This window comes from Cherax quadricarinatus, chromosome 26 (assembly GCF_038502225.1).
Source record: "Cherax quadricarinatus isolate ZL_2023a chromosome 26, ASM3850222v1, whole genome shotgun sequence".
NCBI classification, from domain to species: Eukaryota; Metazoa; Arthropoda; class Malacostraca; order Decapoda; family Parastacidae; genus Cherax; species Cherax quadricarinatus.
Window position 1 is genome coordinate 16,288,672 of NC_091317.1, and position 20,723 is coordinate 16,309,394.

The 20,723-nt window shown below is 39.2% G+C and overlaps 1 protein-coding gene across 1 annotated transcript in view; it reads right to left on the reverse strand.

Annotated features, from left to right (window-relative positions):
- LOC128691647 (glutamate receptor ionotropic, kainate 2) overlaps positions 1 to 20,723 on the reverse strand; it is a gene marked incomplete in the record, with an annotated part of 245,304 nt that overhangs the window by 5,053 nt on the left and 219,528 nt on the right. The window contains 5 exon segments of the mRNA XM_070088820.1: positions 968 to 1,003; positions 2,462 to 2,562; positions 4,940 to 5,104; positions 13,097 to 13,322; positions 17,958 to 18,037. Coding sequence (XP_069944921.1) covers positions 968 to 1,003; positions 2,462 to 2,562; positions 4,940 to 5,104; positions 13,097 to 13,322; positions 17,958 to 18,037 — 608 coding nt within the window.

The following is a 20,723-nucleotide window of genomic DNA, read 5'->3' on the forward strand; positions in this document are numbered from 1 at the left end:
GGGAACAAGATGGAAACAGTTCCAGTTACTCCTGTGCTTCACCTCGTCAACCCACCACCATTCAGTCCTTCACTTCCACCTTCTTCCCGCTATGACGGGAAACATAACCCAGGAAAATATTGTAGCTTCTATAAGCATGAAAATGTTTGTCTTGGATGAAAGTCTGCCTACAATATATTATTTTCTGATACGTTGTTTTATTAACCTTTAATTCGTACAGTCATTCGTAAGTTTATATCTCTATTCAGTGTACCACAGTTATCATTTAATCTATGTTAAATGTTAACATTATAATTCACATACTTATAATTCTTAAGTAGTATAAGAATTTTCAATAGTCAAGGAAAATCAGATGCAAAATGGTCACAAAGGAAACCAAAATATACTTGAGAGAGACGAAGAGGGAAAACCACAAGACAGTAAGAAAAACAAATAACAAAACAGTGTTAAACAAAACAAAAATGGAAAAAAATAATTGTAACGAGTCAAAATAGACACACAAAAAAAGACATACAAAATGACATGAAAGAATAACAAAATTAAAATATTCGACACCAGAACACTATAAAAAACTAATGACTGATATCTAAAACTAACGAAAATCAACATTACTCTCCTAACTAAAATATAACAAAGATAAACAGTGTAGATATAATCAGTAACTGATTGTAACTAATTTATTATTGCCAATTTCATTCCATTTATTTATTTGGTGTGTGTAATTTTACTATGAAGTAAAAACACATGCACAAATATATATATATATATATATATATATATATATATATATATATATATATATATATATATATATATATATATATATATATATATATATATATATATATATATATATATATCATGCATAATAAATCCGTACCGTATCTAATCTATAAAAAAATACAGAAATAGAGAGGGAAGTAAGGAAAGATAATTAATAAAATCACCACAACATTGCTTCTCTTACTTTGAAAGGTCCTTCACCTAAATGCATACTGCAAGCCTGAAAAAGAGACCAAACTCAAAACTGTAGTAAATGGTGTGGTATCTATAGCGAAAATTCGATAAATCGTGACAGATAGCGCGATATCCATAGTGAAAATGTGATAAAATGTGTCAGATATGGTATATACATGTATATATTTCAAATGTCCTAAAATATGACAGACTAAATGGGTTCTATGGCGAGAAAATTATTAACTTTTGTCAGGAATACTTATATAATGGCAACTTGTTTAGTGGAATATTTTCCAAAAAAAATTTGGCATTAGGGAAGAACGTGTGATGCTTTATAGATGTTTCATGAGTTTCAAGATGAAAAGTGTAGAAAAAATTAACACCAGAGTACTGGGACGAAGGTCTTAACATTTAATATATCTGTAGATTTGAAGTTTTCACAGTTGCTCTTTGATGATGATGCATAGCATTGGTGGAGTTAGTAAAAGTAATATTCAGAGGGCTGAGGAGAGGTTGTTGCGGTGGTTTGGTTATTTACAGAGGATGGAGCAAAATAGGATGACTTGGAGGATGTATAAATCTGTAGTGATGGGGAAGAGGGGTTAGGGGTCGTCCTAGGAAAGGATTGAGGGGGTAAAAGAGGTTTTGTGTGCAAGGGGTTTGTACACAAAACCTCACACACAACCTCACTCGCTCACACATGCCTGCAGGCATATATGAGTGTGTTAGATAGGAGACGAATATGTTTTGGGACATGACCAGCTGTTAGTGTGAGGGAAATGGATTCAGGGAAACCGGTTAGCCGGACTTGAGTCCTGGAGGTGGGAACTACAATGCCTACATTTTAAAGAATGGGTTTAGGATATAAACTGTCGTATCTGAGCACCTCTGCAAGGACAGTGATTATGTGTGAATGATGGTGAAGGTGTTTTTTTCTTTTTTTGGCTCACCCTGCCACGGTGGGAGATGTCCGACGTGTTTAAATGTATATAGTGCTGAATAGGTAAAACTGGTCATATAATAAGACCACATTTTAAAGTAAGTCCTTTCTAAAATTTTCTCTTATACGTTTAAAGATATATGTTTTTCATTTATGTTAATGTAAAATTTAATAATTTTATACCAAAAGAACCTTAGAAAACTTACCTAACCTTGTTATAACAAGAGTAATTTAATTTAGCCTAATTCAATTAAATAGATTTTAGATACGTTTACAATAATTTAATAATAAACAAACACAATGAAATATATTTTTTCGTTAGGTTCAGAATGATATTTTCGAAATTACTGCATACACAAATTTTCACTTTCCTTACTCGGTAAGAAGAGCGTTGCTATTTAAACCAAACTCGCAAGTTTTACCTATTCGGCGAGACATATATATGAATATGGTTCAGCCATTGATGTTACAATGAACAACTATCCTTGGAGGAGAAAGTAACTGATCTGAGGGAAAAACTCATGGGCTTTCTAAGCAATTTTTAAAGTTGCGTTGATTGCTCACCCGATCCATCTGGGCGTTTCTTTTGGCGTTCCAGCAGAACTCCAGGATAGCAATGAGAACTGCAAATGCCAGACCACACAGCAACACCACGAACACACCACCTGAGGGTGAAGTACGGGGAAGGTTAGAAATACAGAGATGCCAACACAGTGTATATGTGTGTAAGCATGTATTTATAAACACACACACTAGTGTGTGATCATGTGGTTCTGTGCTTTGACTACATAGTTGAGCTACAAGTGGACAGAGTAGCAGAAATAGGATGGGAAAACCAAACTACAAAAGGGGGGACTACACAGCCATGAGGAACTTCCTGCAAGACATTCTGTGGGAGAGAGAACTGGCAGGAAAACCGGTAAAAGAAATGATGGACTATGTGACAACAAAATGCAAGGAGGCAGAGGAGAGGTTTGTTCCCAAGGGAAACAGAAATAATGGGAAGACCAGAACGAGTCCTTGGTTCACCCAAAGGTATAGGGAGGCAAAAACTAGGTGTACTAGAGAATGGAAAATGTGCAGAAGACAAAGGACCCAGGAAAATAAAGAGATCAGCCGAAGAGCCAGAAACGAATATGCACAGATAAGAAGGGAGGCCCAGCGACAATACGAAAATGACATAGCATCGAAAGTCAAGTCTGACCCGAAGCTGCTGTATAGCCACATCAGGAGGAAAGCAACAGTCAAGGACCAGGTAAACAGACTGAGGAAGGATGATGGGGAGTTCACAAGAAACGACCAAGAAGTATATGTGAGGAGCTCAACACGAGATTTAAAAAAGTATTTACAGTGGAAACCAGTAGGACTCCAGGAAATCAGAACAGGGAGGTACACCAACAAGTGCTGGATGAGGTACACATAACCGAGGAAAAGGTGAAGAAGCTGCTATGTGAACTTGATACCTCAAAGGCGGTGGAACCAGACATCTCTCCGTGGGTCCTTAGAGAGGGAGCAGAGATGCTGTGTGTGACACTAACAAAGATCTTCAACACATCCATTGAAACTGGGCAACTCCCTGAGGTATGGAAGATGGCAAATGTAGTCCCATTTTTTATAAAGGAGACAGACACGAGGCATTAAACTACAGACCTGTGTCACTAACGTGTATAGTATGCAAAGTCATGGAGAAGATCATCAGGAGGAGAGTGGTGGAGCACCTGGAAAGAAACAAGTGTATAACTGACAACCAGCACGGTTTCAGGGAAGGGAAATCCTGTGTCTACTGGAGTTTTATGGCAAGGAGACAGAAGTAAGACAAGAGAGAGAGGGGTGGATAGACTGCATTTTCTTGGACTGCAAGAAGGCCTTCGACACAGTTCATCACAAGAGGTTACTGCAAAAGCTAGAGGATCAGGCACACATAACAGGAAAGGCACTGCAATGAATCAGATAATACCTGACAGGGAGGCAACAACGTGTCATGGTACGTGACGAGGTGTCAGAATGGGCGCCTGTGACAAGCGGGGTTCCACAAGGGTCAGTCGTAGGACCTCTGCTGTTTTTGGTATATGTGAATGACATAACGGAAGGGAGAGAGTCATAAGTGTCCTTGTTTGAAGTTGATATGAAATTAATGAGGAGAATCAAATCGGTCGAGAATCAGGCAGGACTACAAAGAGATCTGGACAAGCTACAAGCCTGGTCCAGGAACTGGCTCCTTGAATTTAATCCTGCCAAATGCAAGGTCTTGAAGATCGGGGAAGGGCAAAGAAGACCGCAGATGCAGTATAGTCTAGGTGGCCAAAGATTGTAAACCTCACTCAAGGAAAAAGATCTTGGGGCGAGTATAATAACGAGCACATCTCCTGAGGCACACATCAATCAGATAACTGCTGCAGCGTACGGTCGTCTGGCAAACCTACGGATAGCGTTCCGATACCTCAGTAAGGAATCGTTCAAGACTCTGTATACCATATACGTCAGGCCCATACTGGAGTATGCAGCACCAGTTCGGGATCCACACCTGGTCAAGCACGTCAAGAAATTAGAGAAAGTGCAAAGGTTTGCAACAAGAATAGTCCCAGAGTTAAGGGGATTGTTCTGCGAAGAAAGGTTAAGGGAAATTGGCCTGACGATACTGGAGGACAGGAGGGTCAGAGGAGACATGATAACGACATATAAAATACTACGCGGAATAAACAAAGTTGACAAAGACAGGATGTTCCAGAGATGGGACACAGAAACAAGGGATCACAATTGGAAGTTGAAGAATCAGATGAGTCCAAAGGATGTTAGGAAGTATTTCTTCAGTCATAGAGTTGTCAGGAAGTGGAAAAACCTAGAAAGTGACGTAGTGGAGGCGGGAACCATACATAATTTTAAGACGAGGTTTGATATAGCTCACATAGCAGGAAGAGAGAGGACCCAGTAGCAATCAGTGAAGAGGCGGGGCCAGGAGCTATGAATCGACCCCTGTAACCACAGATAGGCGAGTACAAATAGGTGAGTACACATACACGGCAGGTAATATCTCCACCTTACCAATGTTGTCGACGCCGAGGGCTGAAGCCTTGCTTTCCTTGTTGTTGTCTTCCCTGTTGCAGGTGTTGCCGGTGTTCTTCCACCAGCGGTTATACAACACCTGGATCACACCCTTCTCCTGCAGTTCTAAGATGGCCAGAGAGATCTTGTCCCGCCACGGCGACCCTAAAGGAGAGATGGAGGTGATTCTGAAGGAGATAGTATCATTTCACATCATCGAGGCAGTACCATGAAGGCAGTACCATGGAGACAGTACTACGGAGACAGTACTATGGAGACAGTACTAATGAGACAGTACCATGGAGATAATACCACGAAGACAGTACCATGGAGACAGTACTATGGAGACTGATATGGAGACAGTACTAATGAGACAGTACCATGGAGATAGTACCATGAAGGCAGTACCATGGAGAGAGTACCATGAATTCAGTAAGAATCTACTGTACCATCCACACACTCAGTTAACACTTTCATTTTTACATAATATTACCGTCACTCTTACCAAATGATATCACTGTTCCTCCCTAATATTATTATCATCCTGCTCTAATATTATCATTCTTCCCTAAAATTATCAACAGACTTTCCCTAATATTATTATAATTCTTCCTCAATGTTATCGTCATTCTTTCCTCGTATCAACATCATTCTTCCCAATTATCAACGTTCTTCACCAGTATTATTATCATTCTTTTTTAATATTGTTATCATACCCCCTCAATGTTAACATCATTCTTCAATAACATGATCGCCATTCTACCCTGATAGCCTCATATTTGCATTACATTCCACTTACTCTTACCAACAGCCTGGATGGTCAAAGACCAGTTCGCTATCAGCGGAAGGAGGATCAATCCTCCATCATTCCTTGCCCTAAATGATTCAAACAGGATAAGAGTTTAACATAAATAAAACAAATCTATAATAATAACAATAATAAGCAAACAACCATAATGCTACAAACACCACCACCACGACCACTGTTCCTACTGTTACTACTACTACTACTATTATTGCTACTACTACTGTGTGTGTGTGTGTGTGTGTTGTTTTGTCCGTCGATTCGACGAGGACCATCTAGTCATCCTGGGGTCGAAGTTGGTGGGTACGCAGATGACTTGTCAGGCCAATCCGCGCACGAAACGTTCTCTGGCAGTGTGGACAGGGAAGGGTGGCGGCATCGAGGGGTCTGATGGCTCTGGTCTTCCTCGCCTGCCTGCGCTGCTCAGCTCTGCTTGCCTCGCAGGATGTTGCCCCTTTCTGGACAACTGCTCGCCAGTCATTCCTGTCCTGAGCTATCAGCTCCCACATGGTGTGGTTGATGTTGAAAGCTTTCAGAGCAGTCTTAAGGGTGTCCTTGTAGCGCTTCTTTTGGCCTCCTTGAGAGCGCTTTCCATTCTGCAGTTCGCCAAACAAGAGTTTCTTTGGCAGCCGGTGGTCTGGCATGCGAGCAACGTGACCTGCCCAGCGAAGCTGTGTCTGCATTAGGATGGTGTAGATGCTAGGCAGGCCAGCTGTAGTCAGCACTTCTGTGTCTGGGATCTTATCTTGCCATTTGATGCCGAGAATTTTTTCTGAGCCGTGTGGTGTGAAAGTGGTTCAACTTTCTGGCGTGACGTTTGTAGGCAGTCCAGGTTTCGCAGCCATAGAGAAGTGTGGTGAGGACTATGGCTCTGTACACCTTGATCTTGGTGCTTGTGGTGATGCCTCTTCGGTTCTATACATTCTTGTGGAGCCTACCACTACTGTACTACTGTAACAACAGCAACTACTACTACTATTACTACTGCTACTATTTCTTCCGCTACTACTGCACTATTACTACAATTGATACTAATTCTACAAATAATAATAATAATAATAATAACAATAATTTATTATTATTGTTATTGTTATTATTAATATTATTATTATTATTATTATTATTATTATTATTATTATTATTATTATTATTATTATTATTATTATTATTATTACTATTATTATCATTATAATTATTATCCTCCTTCCTCATATTCACTTCTCAGTAATTACAGAGGCAAACGTGACTCTGGGCCATCAACTGGGAATATCGGAAGCAATAGATGAAAGGTAGGAGAGGGGAGGGAGGCGGATAGCATGAGAGTAGTGGATGGTTTGAGGGTAGGAGGGTGGGAGGTGGATGCCAGGAGGATGGTGGATGGCAGGGGAGAGGGGGGAGTGAATGGCAGGGATGGGTGTAGATATGCTCCGACGACTTCTGTTTTTATTACTACAAATAATAATAATAATAATAATAATAATAATAATAATAATAATAATAATAATAATAATAATAATAATAATAATAATAATAATAATGAAAAGAACAGTAATGAAATTTGTTTCTTTATTTCTGACGGAATATTTTTTTCTACTAATTAACATCGACATAAAATTATAGCATAACAAAAGCAGTTTCAGCAATATTTTATTGACATTATTACCAGAATATAACAAATGAGTTTTTATTATCCTTTTCCTTGTGTCTGATACAGGACAGTTGATGAATCATTAATGCTTTAGTAAACTGTGTTAATTAATACTATTTTAAAATTCTATGAAAGCTGACCATTAAACATATTTTATCACAGGAACACATTCGTACAGCATATATATATATATATATATATATATATATATATATATATATATATATATATATATATATATATATATATATATACAGAGAGAGAGACAGGCAGAAAGCATCAACTTCACTCTGGCTGTACCCTTCTCCAGAACATCACTTCATCTGAGATCATTTAACCCCAGGATGACTCGAGTGTGGAACACATTCGTACAGCATTATGATGTCAACGAGATAAAGTCAGTTGATCAGATGAAAATGCTGGCCCACAGATGGCTCCAACTTCATCCTGTTCCATATTTGTATGTTCCATAACAATAAAAATGCTTCCAAATGAGCTGATGTAGGTAACAGCTCTTAGCTTGTCAATAAAGTTAGGAATCCTTAACCTGTAAATAGCTTATTAATAAAGCTAGGGATCCTTGACCTAACCTTGTCAAACCCTGTGTAAAAGAGAGAGAGAGAGAGAGAGAGAGAGAGAGAGAGAGAGAGAGAGAGAGAGAGATTTAATCCTTGCTATAAATGGTGAAAAAGTGAAATCGGGTGAATTGAAGCCTTAATGACCCTCGTGTAGTCGATAGACTTTAAACACAACCAATAAATATCATCTCCACGAGAGTTTACGTCTGGTATAATTTAGAGCCAGAAAATGAACTACTGGTAGACTATATGAACTTCACATATTATGAAAAATTACAACCAGTCAAACAACTTTCTTTCTTTCAGGCCAACTGAAACTAAACAGTCACCATAAGCTCAGACGTGCCATCAGCACAACCTGAAGTTCAAGAACCATTTAACGTGAAGTCAGGACAGTTACCAAAATCTTCAAGGATTAGAACCAACACAATCTTCCTGCTGTTCTCGCCCAGTCGTGACTTGACATTTGTCCAGAAGGGATTGAAACCTCGTCATAAAGTTCTTCTCTTAAATGTGGGTGTTTGGTTAATTGTTCCAGCCACGATACTGCAACTTTTTATTCTTCTTTTCAGGCCACGAGAGGCGCTAAAGGCGTAGGGGTCAAACACCTTTCGGGGAATGGGAGGTAATCAGGTTTGATCCAAGGAAGGGTCCCACCAATTCCCAGTCTTAAGGGCCACCAAAAATTGCAAACTAAGTTTTTCCAAATATTTTAGAACAATTTGAAAAAAATCCTTAGAATTTTCATATATAATAATCAGAATCGTCAAAAATTATTATATAAAGAATCACTACTTTTTAGACTCATCCAAAAATCTAAAATAAAAAAAAATAAAGAAATAAGGAATTTCTTCCCTGAAAATTAGAGTTAAAAAAAAAATAAAGAAATAAGGAATTTCTCCCCAGAAAATTAGAGTTTAAAAAATTATTAGACGAACTTAAACACCACATAGAACCTCCAATACAACAACGCTCTATAAGAACCTTTAAAATTTCAAGAATTAATGGAAATTTCATATCCACCTGAACGTTTATTACCCATAAGTCCAGATACCACAACACCCGTAAAACTTCCAGAACTGTGAAAGCTTCCCAGAAACTTGAATTTTCCTAACCATCACAATCTTAAGTCCGTAATCCATTATAAAGATACTTGTTGTCCATCCACGAGTATTGACTGAAGAAGTCTGTTCCACGGGCGAAACGTCTCTGTAAGGTTCCTCACTACCAATTATCTCCATCTTTTCCATTACTTCCAGTTTCACTGAAACAAGATCTTAACGGTTTGAAACACTAGCGCCGAATCATGGTTGTCAGAACTGGCAGAATCATCAGAACCAATAGAACCATTAGAACCAGCAGAGCCATTAGAACCAGCAGAACCAGCAGAGCCATTAGAACCAGCAGAACTAGCAGAGCCATTAGAACCAGCAGAACCAGCAGAGTCATTAGAACCAGCAGAACCATTGGAACCAGCAGAGCCTTTAGAACCAGCAGAACCAGCAGTGATGAACTGCTTTATGAGGGCAAGGGAGAGAGGGGGGAGAGAAGGGTTGCTATGCATAGTAATTAAGGGGTCTAATTTGCACCTAATTTTCTTAGAATGATGGGAATCTAATCCAATTATACAGCCAAACCCAGTAGGCAGAGCTGGGAGCTTTATGGCTGAGATATATAGCCTTGGTTATATATCTGGTATATACAACTAGAGGAATATAACTGGAATATATAACTTAGGGTATTTACTTTGGTTATAGAGCAAGGACTGGTTAGCTTTGCTATAAAACTAGGAGATCATAACTAGGTTACAGAGCTGGGGTGTAGATATAGGTTGAGCTCGGGTCTATAGCTAGGTGGAGCATGAGAAAAAGAGTGTGTAGATGTGCCTGGATAAATAGAGAATAAAGCTATTAGATATACAGGTTTTGGGTGCATAAATAAGATCGCACCAAGGTGTCCTTCGAGGAAGGACACCTTGTTGATGATGGTGAAGAGTTTCTGTTCGAAAACATTTGGTCATCGCTATCTTTCTTTGGACAAAAGCCGATTACTTCCCATTACTCAAACGCTGTACGACCCTAACCGGTTTAGAGCTTCCCAATGAGCGTAATATGAGTCATTTGGCAGTAAACTTCACTAGAGGAACCTCCACTGCTGTATAATTCACTAGAGTATACTCCATGGCAGAATAATTCATTAAAGTGTACTTATTCCATTGCAGCATAATTCACTGGGGCATATTCCATGGCAGCAAGATTCACTAGAGTACACTCCATGGCAGCATGATTCACTAGAGTACACTCCATGGTAACATAATTCACTAGAGTATACTCCATGGCAGCATGATTCACTAGAGTACACTCCATGGCAACATAATTCACTAGAATATAAGCCATGGCAGCATAATTGACTAGGGTATACTTCACCTAGGCTGTTCTGTCGCGAACGGAGAAGTGATGCAAAACAATATATACCTATTGAAAAATACTTGAGGATCTGGTCTCTCATTTTTACGCTGTCATATCAACATACTGGCTTCTTACATGTGGGAGGAAGCGCAGAATAGATTCAGTGTGGCATGCAAAGAGTACGTAACCTTTATTCGGCGCATGTACACACCCTCATTGAAAGGGTATGTCCCCTAACCAGCGAGCCAGGGGACTGAGGGTTAACGATGGGGCCCCGTCGTTCAATCAGTACCCAGGTTCCAGCCAATGATAAGATGGTTTTGGCAATCGCAGAGGTGATGTGGATACCACTCCACTGTCTGCCCTTGTCATTCCCATTCTAGAGCTGGTTGAAGCACGGTCTGCTCTCTAGTGGCTTCTATTCTGCCTTGCTTACCATGGTGTGCACTAATACCTATTGTTTTACTTAGTGTATATAGTGTACATATTTCTGTTCTAAATTGGTGAAGGATAATACGAGTCAAAAGTTTTTCTGCTGTGTTTATTTTGCTCCCTTTACACCCAGGATAACAGTCCTTTGTGACTCCTGCGTTGTAATACTCAGTGAAAAGCAAGGATTGCAGAGGCACAGTAAGAGAGCACTATATCAATATCCTCGCCCGAAACTCTTTACCCTCTTATAAACAGATACAAAAATACTGTTAGCTTTCCAACGGAAAATGGACAACTACCTCCTGAAAGTAGTTGACCAGCTGGGTTTCCATGGCCTGCAGTACACTAGCAACAACAGCCTGGTTGACCAGTGTTGTCTTCAGATAATATAGACACATATAATATAAATACGGGTTTGATTAAATATTATATAGCAAATATTATACCTGTTACAATTTAATCGAAAATATACTTATTATAGTGTATCATATATCTTTAATATATTTAACTTCATTAATACACAGGATGTTTTACACGTTACACTTTCCTGTGTTGGCAGATTCCAGGTTCTCAGTGGCAGTTCAACTCAGCTACACGCTTGTTCTATCGTCTCATGATTGTGGTGCATTGTGAAAGTGTGTCCAGGCCGGAGGAAACCTTTCCTGATACCTACATCTGCTGCAGTCTCTCTCTCTCTCTCTCTCTCTCTCTCTCTCTCTCTCTCTCTCTCTCTCTCTCTCTCTCTCTCTCTCTCTCTCCCTCTCTCTCTGTTCTTGTTGTGATGTAGACTCATTTTGCAGTAGAATATGATCTCGTTGGTGGACAGAGTCATGCTTTGTGATTTTTTGGGGAACTTTTCTCCCAGAGACTTATTTAGAATTAGTGGCTTTTGACATTTTATTTTTCTGTGCCTTTAGACACTCACCATGATCCAAGTCCAGAGTTAACTCTCGATCTAACTTGCTAAGACCGGTATCTACAGACTGTCGCAGTCGGAGTTTGGAAGCTGTTGTCCTGCTGTTGTCCTGCTGTTGTCCTGCTGTTGTCCTGCTGTTGTCCAGCTGTTGTCCTGCTGTTGTCCTGCTGTTGTCCTGCTGTTGTCCTGCTGTTGTCCAGCTGTTGTCCTGCTGTTGTCCTGCTGTTGTCCTGCTGTTGCCCTGCTTTTGTCCTGCTGTTGTCCAGCTGTTGTCCTGCTGTTGTCCTGCTGTTGTCCAGCTGTTGTCCTGCTGTTGTTCTGCTGTTGTCCTGCTGTTGTACTGCTGTTGTCCTGCTGTTGTCCTGCTGTTGTCCTGCTGTTGTTCTGCTGTTGTCCTGCTGTTGTACTGCTGTTGTCCTGCTGTTGTCCTGCTGTTGTCCTGCTTACTGCTGCTTTGTACATTTGGCTGTCTGGCGAACAGGTCGTTTCGATGTTCAAGCAAGCTGTGACTGTTGTCTCTCTAATGTAAAAATTTACTTTATTTAATGACTTGTTGGTTTTGTCAGTCATATTCTAAGTTGAGTCTGACACTCTCGGTACATACATTCGTTAATTATTCTCGTACAATTACTCATATATACAGTAACGTGGCAGATGGTACAGTTAATTATTGTTAGTACTTAAAGTACCTGACAGGTACAGTAACGTGCCTAAGGGCACAGTTAGAGCTAATGTACAGTACTGTTGTACAAACTAACGAGATAAATTTAAAATTCAATTACTAATATTGTATGTAGAATACTAACATTCCAGCTTCAGTTAATTTAAATGTATATAATGTTTACCCTAGATATCACAATTTGGATTATTAAAGATCTCAAGATTTAAGTAGCAAATTATTATTCTCTCAGGGACATTATTATATAGTCTACTACAAAGAGCAAATGCAACTAATCCAGCTCCAGTGAATTAAAAGATAATAATTGCAATCCGTTAGAAGTCAAAGACATGCTAGATGCTAGAAGGGTATCAGTGGATTGACTTTCTAGGATTCTCGGGAAGATAATTATGGAATAGTTTTCGGTATTGTAACAATTAGGCAGTCAACAGTGAATTCTCACCTTATGCCGTCCTGCGAGGATAAAAAAAAATCTCGAAACCAATTGAAGATATTCCCACGACTTTTTACTAAGGAAACAGATATTTCCACTAATTTTACTTGCGAAACAGTTATTTTCATGGCCTTTTACTTGAGAAAACATATTTCCATGACCCTTTACCTACGATACAAATATTTCCATGACTTTTGTTTTTACACATGAAACAGATATTACTTTTAACGTGCGAACTCATTATGGTGTCTGACTCACCCATGGGAGTAGCGATGCCGTAGCTCTTGGAGTCGAGGAGGCCACCTATCTGCGTCAGGTTACAGTTCCTCTGGACGTAGTAATCCAGCATGGAAGACTCCATGAGGAAGGCGTAGTTACCCTCCAACACCCGCCTCACACCTTCGTCGTAAGTGTGCACGAAGACACTGGGTTTCTTGTTTTCCATGAACCGCCACATCTTCTGGTAGGTCTCGATCTTGGAGTCCTGGAAGAATGTACTCAGAGGTGTCGGTGTTGATGTTGGAGATTTAGAGGAGGAAGGGTTAGGGAAGTGTATGTTGACCTTAAATTCTTAGAGGAAGATGAATTACCTGTGTGGTTGTCGATGCTTGAGTACTGAAGAAACAAGAGTTAAAATCACAGGTGTCGATCTTCGAGTGATTAAAGACTGAGGAAAAGAAAGTAAGTCTCTTCCTTCGAGTCCTGAAGGGCAGTCATAAGGATTATGGTTATGGAAGTAGTGTAGGTCTAGCTCTTTTTAGTCTTGATGATTATGGTAAATAAAAATGTATATAGCTGTCTGAGTCCTGAAGAACTCAAAGTAATAACGTACAGAAGACCAGTGTATGAACAGGTTATAATTAAAATAAAATAATAAACGCTCATTGTCCGTCAGTTCTCTGTGAGTTAAGTAAAATGTACGAAAAATTGTGACAATATTCGCACCTACGTAGAGATTTGTCAAGTGAATATCCAGTGAAAGTGAGAGAGAGAGAGAGAGAAAGAGAGAGAGACGCAGAGACAGACAGATTGACAGAGTGAGAGAGAGAGAGAGAGAGGCAAAGACAGAGAGATTGATTCAGAGTGAGAGAGAGAAAGACAGAGACAGTGACAGCTGACATAAGAATTTTAATTTTACTCCGTAAAGATAAACTTCACTTAAAGTCAACTTCTTGAAGTGAATCACATCCTCTCGACAAACTTGCAGACGAACCAATCAAAATGAAATCCTCGGGCAAGAAGGTTATCAAATGGTCCTTCAGTGCCTCCAAATTCAATCCAGATACATATATATATATGTATATATATATATATATATATATATATATATATATATATATATATATATATATATATATATATATATATATACATACATACATATATATATATATATATATATATATATATATATATATATATATATATATATATATATATATATATATATATATATATATATATATATATATATAAGCTAGAACATTCAGTGAAGTATATTAACATTAGGTAAAAATTTAAAGAATTAGGTACAAATACGTCTCAAAAAAAAAATTTTCAAATTATGCAGGAACAGACAGACAGACTGAGCCTCATGATCCCCCCTATATCCATCACTCTCAAAACCAAGTAAACGCAGAAGAATCCCTGTTTTCCTTGACATAAATCCATCAGAGGAAGTCCATAAGTTTAGCTCCGTGAAGGAGTTATGTGCCTAAAGTTTTAATACAATGCCCATTATGAAAGAAGGGATGCTCCTTGGATACTCAGTGAGCAGCTTCGTGAGTAGAATTTGGGAAGGCCATTAGGCATATTGAAGCCAGAGAGAATTTTTGGTATGCTTGAAGGTATCTGGTCCGCTTATAGGAGCAATGGGAAAGTCAGTAGAGTCATTAGGAAGGTTAGTAGGAACATTAGAAAAAATCAGAAAGTCAGTAGGAACACGAGAATGGTCAGCCTGAACACCAGGAAAATCAGTTGGAGTGTTAGCAAGGTAACATTTATGAAGGGATTCAGGGAAACTGGCAGGTGGGACTTGAGTCCTGGAGATGGGAAGCAAAGTGTCTGCACTCTGAAGGAGGGGTGTTAATGTTGTAGTTTTATAACTGTAGTGCAAAGCACCCCTCTGGCAAGACAGTGATGAAGAGAATGATGAAAGTTTTATATATATATATATATATATATATATATATATATATATATATATATATATATATATATATATATATATATATATATTCTTTGTTTCCATCATTAGTGGAAACAAGGCAGAGGAACGAGGCAGTTTATACGACGGAACAGATGACTACACAATTAGCAAGAGTGAACAGAGGAACGAGGCAGTTAACATGTCTGAAGAGAGGGAACGAGACAATTAATACGATTATACAAAGGAACAAAGCAGCTAACACTAAGAGAGAGAGAGAGAGAGAGAGACTGCAGTATATGAAAATAAATCGAAGGTGACCGAGGTGACTCTGGTGTAATCCTTGGAAATGTTAAAAAAAATCGTGCAAGGATTAGTTGATTTCTAATACTGGGGAACAACCAGGAGGTTCGCCAGCAATTCGCCTCGATCCTCTCCCACCGGGGGTCAGCTGCCTGACTCGACTAACTACACCTTAAATGGAGATGATAAACAGTGGGATTCAACGGTGAATCGTGTGAGGAGCACAGTAAGATAAGTTGCTTCTCAGTGACAAAAGGGAATGCAAATTGATTCACTCCACAGTTTCAAAGAAAATGGAAGTTATTTCACTCCATATGATGTAAATTAACTGGGTAATCTGAAATATCTTTGCTCAATGAAGGCCAGTTTTAAGTCAGTAAAAAAGTTATGGAGGTAGAAGAAGCCAGTATGTACTACGAAGGCGGGTAAACTACCGACAACTTGAAGAAAAGGGACACGGACCTATTTACTTAAATATTTTTTACCGATAACGTTTTGGTTTTAGCACCTTAATCATTTTTAATGTATGTGAATGTAGATTGGTAGACAGTAGCCACCCAAGGAGGAACTACCGTCCTGCCAAGTGAGTGTAAAACTGAAGCCTGTAATTGTTTTACATGTTGGTAGGATTGCTAGTCTTTTTTTTTGTCTCATAAACATACGAGATTTCAGGTACGTCTTGCTACTTCTACTTACACTTATGTAAAGTAAAAGGACACAAGTGCAACTAATGTGACATTTTATTGTGGCAAAGTTTCGCTCTCCAGGAGCTTTGTTAAGCCGGCTTGACAAAGCTCCTGGAGAGCAAAACGTTGCCACAATAAAATGTCACATTAGTAGCACTTGTGTCCTTTTACTTTACACATTGTCGGTAATTCTACCAATATTATTACTTACACTTAGTTCACACTGCACATGCATGTACAAGCATATGTATATATATACACACCCTCTGTGTTTTCTTCTATTTTCTTGCTTGTTCTTGTTCTTGTTTAATTGCTAGTATCTCCATGGGGAAGTGGAACAGAATTCTTCCTTCGTAAGCCATAAGTGTCGTAAGAGGCGACTAACATGCCGGGAGCAAGGGGCTAGTAACCCCTTCTCCTGTATACATTACTAAAGTTAAAAAGAGAAGCTTTCGTTTTTCTTTTTAGGTCACCCTGCCTTGGTGGGATATGGCCTGTTTGATGATATATATATATATATATATATATATATATATATATATATATATATATATATATATATATATATATATATATATATATATATATATATATATATATATATATTTAATACCAAAGTGAAAATAGGAAATAAAATCTGAGCTGTTTCATGTGCTTACACACACATCTTCACACATATCTATGAAGATATGTGTGTAAGCACATGAAAGCGTTCAAGTTTTATTTCCTATTTTCACTGTGGTATTTTTACATATTTACAATCAATAGGTATGAATACATTCGTGTCCATTTCCCTCAAAAGGCAAAGAACTGGCAGGAGCTTTGTAAGAACAATGAAAAAATGGCTTGAATGATGAGGTTTCTGGTAAGCGAAACGTAACTTCAAATATTTTGTTTCCCCAACGTTGCATCTGTGTTCATTTTTCACATTTGATGATATTATATACCTCGTTTAATACAGCCGACATGTGGATACAAAAAAAAGGTAACAGCGTAAGCGAAACTTTGTCAAAACGATGGTATAAACTGTGGCATGTGTCTTTGTCATCTACCCGAAGTTTAATTTGATGTTTTGCAAAATAAGCCGCAGTTCTGAGGTCAAAATGCACCATTATTAGGCTAATCATTCCAGACGGACCGAAAAGTAGCCTAGAGTTTTCTCTCCGTATTGTGGAATAATTGCGAATTGCTCCAGGAATGGTTATGCGAATCTTCCTTCAAATTTATTATGAGTATTTTCGCTATACTGAGTGAGTTAACCAGGGTACGTAGAGTTAATGGAGGTCATAACAGGTCGGTCGTCAGAGACAAATTGAAAGGCCTTTCCAAGCAATTTGGATGAGTCACCTGTGGTAAGCTGTTGGAGGTAATGTAAGTTAAAGGAGATCACATACCTAAGCTTATGCAAGCTATGTATACAACGTGGCTAGCATTCCCTTACCCCGTCGCTAGCTGGGAACTCAAAGTCGCAAGCCAGGTTGTACATCACCTTTATAGCCTCACTACAGCTTCATCAATATGCATAAGATACTCTACTACTTACAAGGAAGCTGCCAAAGTGGAAAAGTTGGAAATATAGGGACATAAGGAGCACAAAAAAGAGGTACGGACAAGGACTAATGGTGAGGGAGAGACCAAAGGTCAAAGGCCAGGGAAAACAGAGAAGAAGGACGTGAAAGAAGCATAGATTGAGGAGAAATAGAGGAAGATCAAGATAAAATGGAAAAGTAGGAAGACGAGAAATTGAAGAGGAGAAGAGAAGGAGAAGCTCGAGAGGAGGAGGAGAAGTAGAAGAAATTTAGGTGGGTGGTAAGAAGAAAAAGAAAAAGCAGGAGGAAGCGGTGAAAAGAAACTGTTACATAAGAAAGTTCGAAATATAGACGTGAAAAAAGAGGAGGTAGGGGAAAACGCAATGGTGAGGGAGGGATCGCCAAATCTGGAAGGTCACGGAGAGATGGAGGAGGATGAGGAAGTGAGCACATACCCTGAAGAAGGTCATAGTGGAGCCAGACGCCTGGATGCCGTAGGGAATCTCGGTTTGAGTAGCCAGGTCCTCCACGTCGTCTGCAATACACACACACACACACATGCAGGTCGAGCTCTAATAGAGAACTTCCACAAACATTACAACAAATAACATGCTCAGAAAACCATGCTTCTTTGTGTATTACCTTGAAATTCCAGTCCTGTTAGGAAACATATCAGAGGTGAATAAAATTAACTTATTTTACTAAGCTAGAATAAATGAGACTACATTCTCTAAGACCATCCAGGCGTACACAGTTTTGTTTTTGCAAGACCCATGCAAATCCCGACGCGTTTGTGCATGAACAGAGAAAGTAAACTTAAACACTTTTCTATCTACTGGTAAATAATGTTCTTTTTCTATGCGACATACTTAAAAGTCACTGAGAAAATATTCCTGAATACAATCCAGTTTTTTTTACTCTGCTGGAGAAAATCTGAGTACAATGTGAAATGTAGGATTTTTTTTTTACTCTGGGGGAAAAAAAAAAGAGAAACTGTCGTCTTGTCACTCATCAATAAAGAGAGTAGTTCAGTAAAACTGTAATAAAAATAATACATGAACATAAAGTCGTAAAACAAATCCATGCGAAGCATTTCTCAACTACAGTCATTCCCGAAAACATTTATTTGCAAATGAAAGCATATATATTCTAGTTGAAGGAAGAAAAAATATAAAAATGTCTGGCCAACTCTAGGACAACGTAAATGTTTTCTTGCCGGTGAGAAACAGAGACAGAGGACAAGCAGGTTATATTCTTACCCTGAAAAAGGTAGTGGTTGTACCTCCTTTGAGGGACCCGTATGAGATCTCTGTTTGCGAGGCAAGGTCCTCAGCGCCTTCTGAAACACAAGTTATTTGCCACTGCTGATGATGATGTGTTCCTCGTGTTGTGGCCAGGTCTGTGAGCCGTCTACACACACACACACACACACACACACACACACACACACACACACACACACACACTTACATGCCATGAGGTACTTTCTGTACCTCTGCTGAGCTGCTCAAAACAGACATTTAAATTAATTTTCTGTTGGCTGTGCCTGAAATCATTCTGAACAGAGACACCGAGTATTCGCCAGTTTATCTTTTCAGGTCACTAAATTCATTCTACCAGGGCTGTGGGGCCGTTCTCCCCCTCAAAAGCAAGACTCAGACGCACATTCTAACATCATTTGGAGTCCCTTATACTAAGAAAACATTTCCACGAAACTCTATTTTCTCATTTCGGTTGCAGATGCGGCTGGAAGCAGGAGACATAAGCACCTCATCATTTTATTATGTCTTTTATTTATATAATTGTGCATATCCTTCAGTATGAAAAGAGAAGGGAGGCGAAGGATGGAAGGGAGGAGAATGGGCAAGTAGCTGGAACGATAACATGCTTCAGGAAACGTGGCACAGAATGGAACACAGAGAAGGGCTGTTCAGGCAACAGGATATACACTACTAGATGAGTACGATTGTACTGTTCTGTATGGTTTATTTCATTGTATCTGTGCAGGAGCAAGAATACTGCATCATTGTTTACAGACGTGGTTACTATATTTAAACTACACCAACTCACAGTTCGACTGCATTCGGGTCAATTAACTCTGTCACCTCATGTAAGCTAGTTGAGAAAGCGGCGGAGGCAAACACTGTATACAGTTTCAAAAGAAGAAACGATAGAGTTCTGTAAGTTAGAAACCGATAATGCAGGCGATTTGTAGCTTAAGATATCAGGCAAGACCAAGAGGCTAAAATTCAACCCCCCGATAACAAACCTTGGCGAGCACATCACTGGGTTTCAAGGCCCTCATGGGTGTACAATACAATTAGTACACTCCACTGGTCTCCGAGCTTCTTATTTGCTTCCAACAGCCCACATATTACCTGGGAAGCAAACCGGCGTCTGGGAAGCTCTAGGTGGATACTGTATTCCCTGGACCACCACATTACTGTGGGTAATGGCTTGAATCACTTGATATATAGCGTCCATTGCTTGTGCAATGTGCATGGAGACGCGGTATCTGCCTGACATACATATATATGTACATACAAACATATATAACCTAAAAGAATTATATCGTAAAAGACTCCTTTCTTAACAGTTGTTATTACATGGTTCTTTAAGCAAAATACTTGAGTAATTTGCCTCTTTTCAGTGGCTAGTTATACGAAAATCATTGTAAAGTGGTCCACTAATATTTAAAGTTAGAAAACTTGGGAAGGCTTTTCAATATTTTGGGAATTATTAAAGGAGTGAGAGACGCGAGGGAAATGGGAAAGATGAGAAGAGAAGGAAGGAAGGTGATAAGGTGGCGGTGATGGTGGGGGTTGGTGATTGTGATGGTGGTTTTAGTAGTGATGGTAGTAATGATGAGAGTCATGATGGCTGTAGTAGTTGTGATAGTGGGGGCTCTATTAGGGGTAGTGACACCGGTACTGGTAGTGGGGGTATAAGTCAGATGTAGTTGTGAGGGTTGTAGCTGGGAGGGTGTTGATGAGAGTTGTGGCAGTTGTTGCAAGTGCAGAATGCATCAGCGAGGTGCACAGAAATAGACATTGGTAGTAGATAGTCAAGACATTTCCTAAAGAAACGTTTCGCCACAATAAATGTCTTGAACTGTGCGTTTGTGTCTTTGTCTACATACTGCCAGTATCGCCTTAGCTTACCAGTAAGTTATTGCAATACAACGTTTCTCCCCTAAGGTTGAGCACCATCTCATGTGGCCT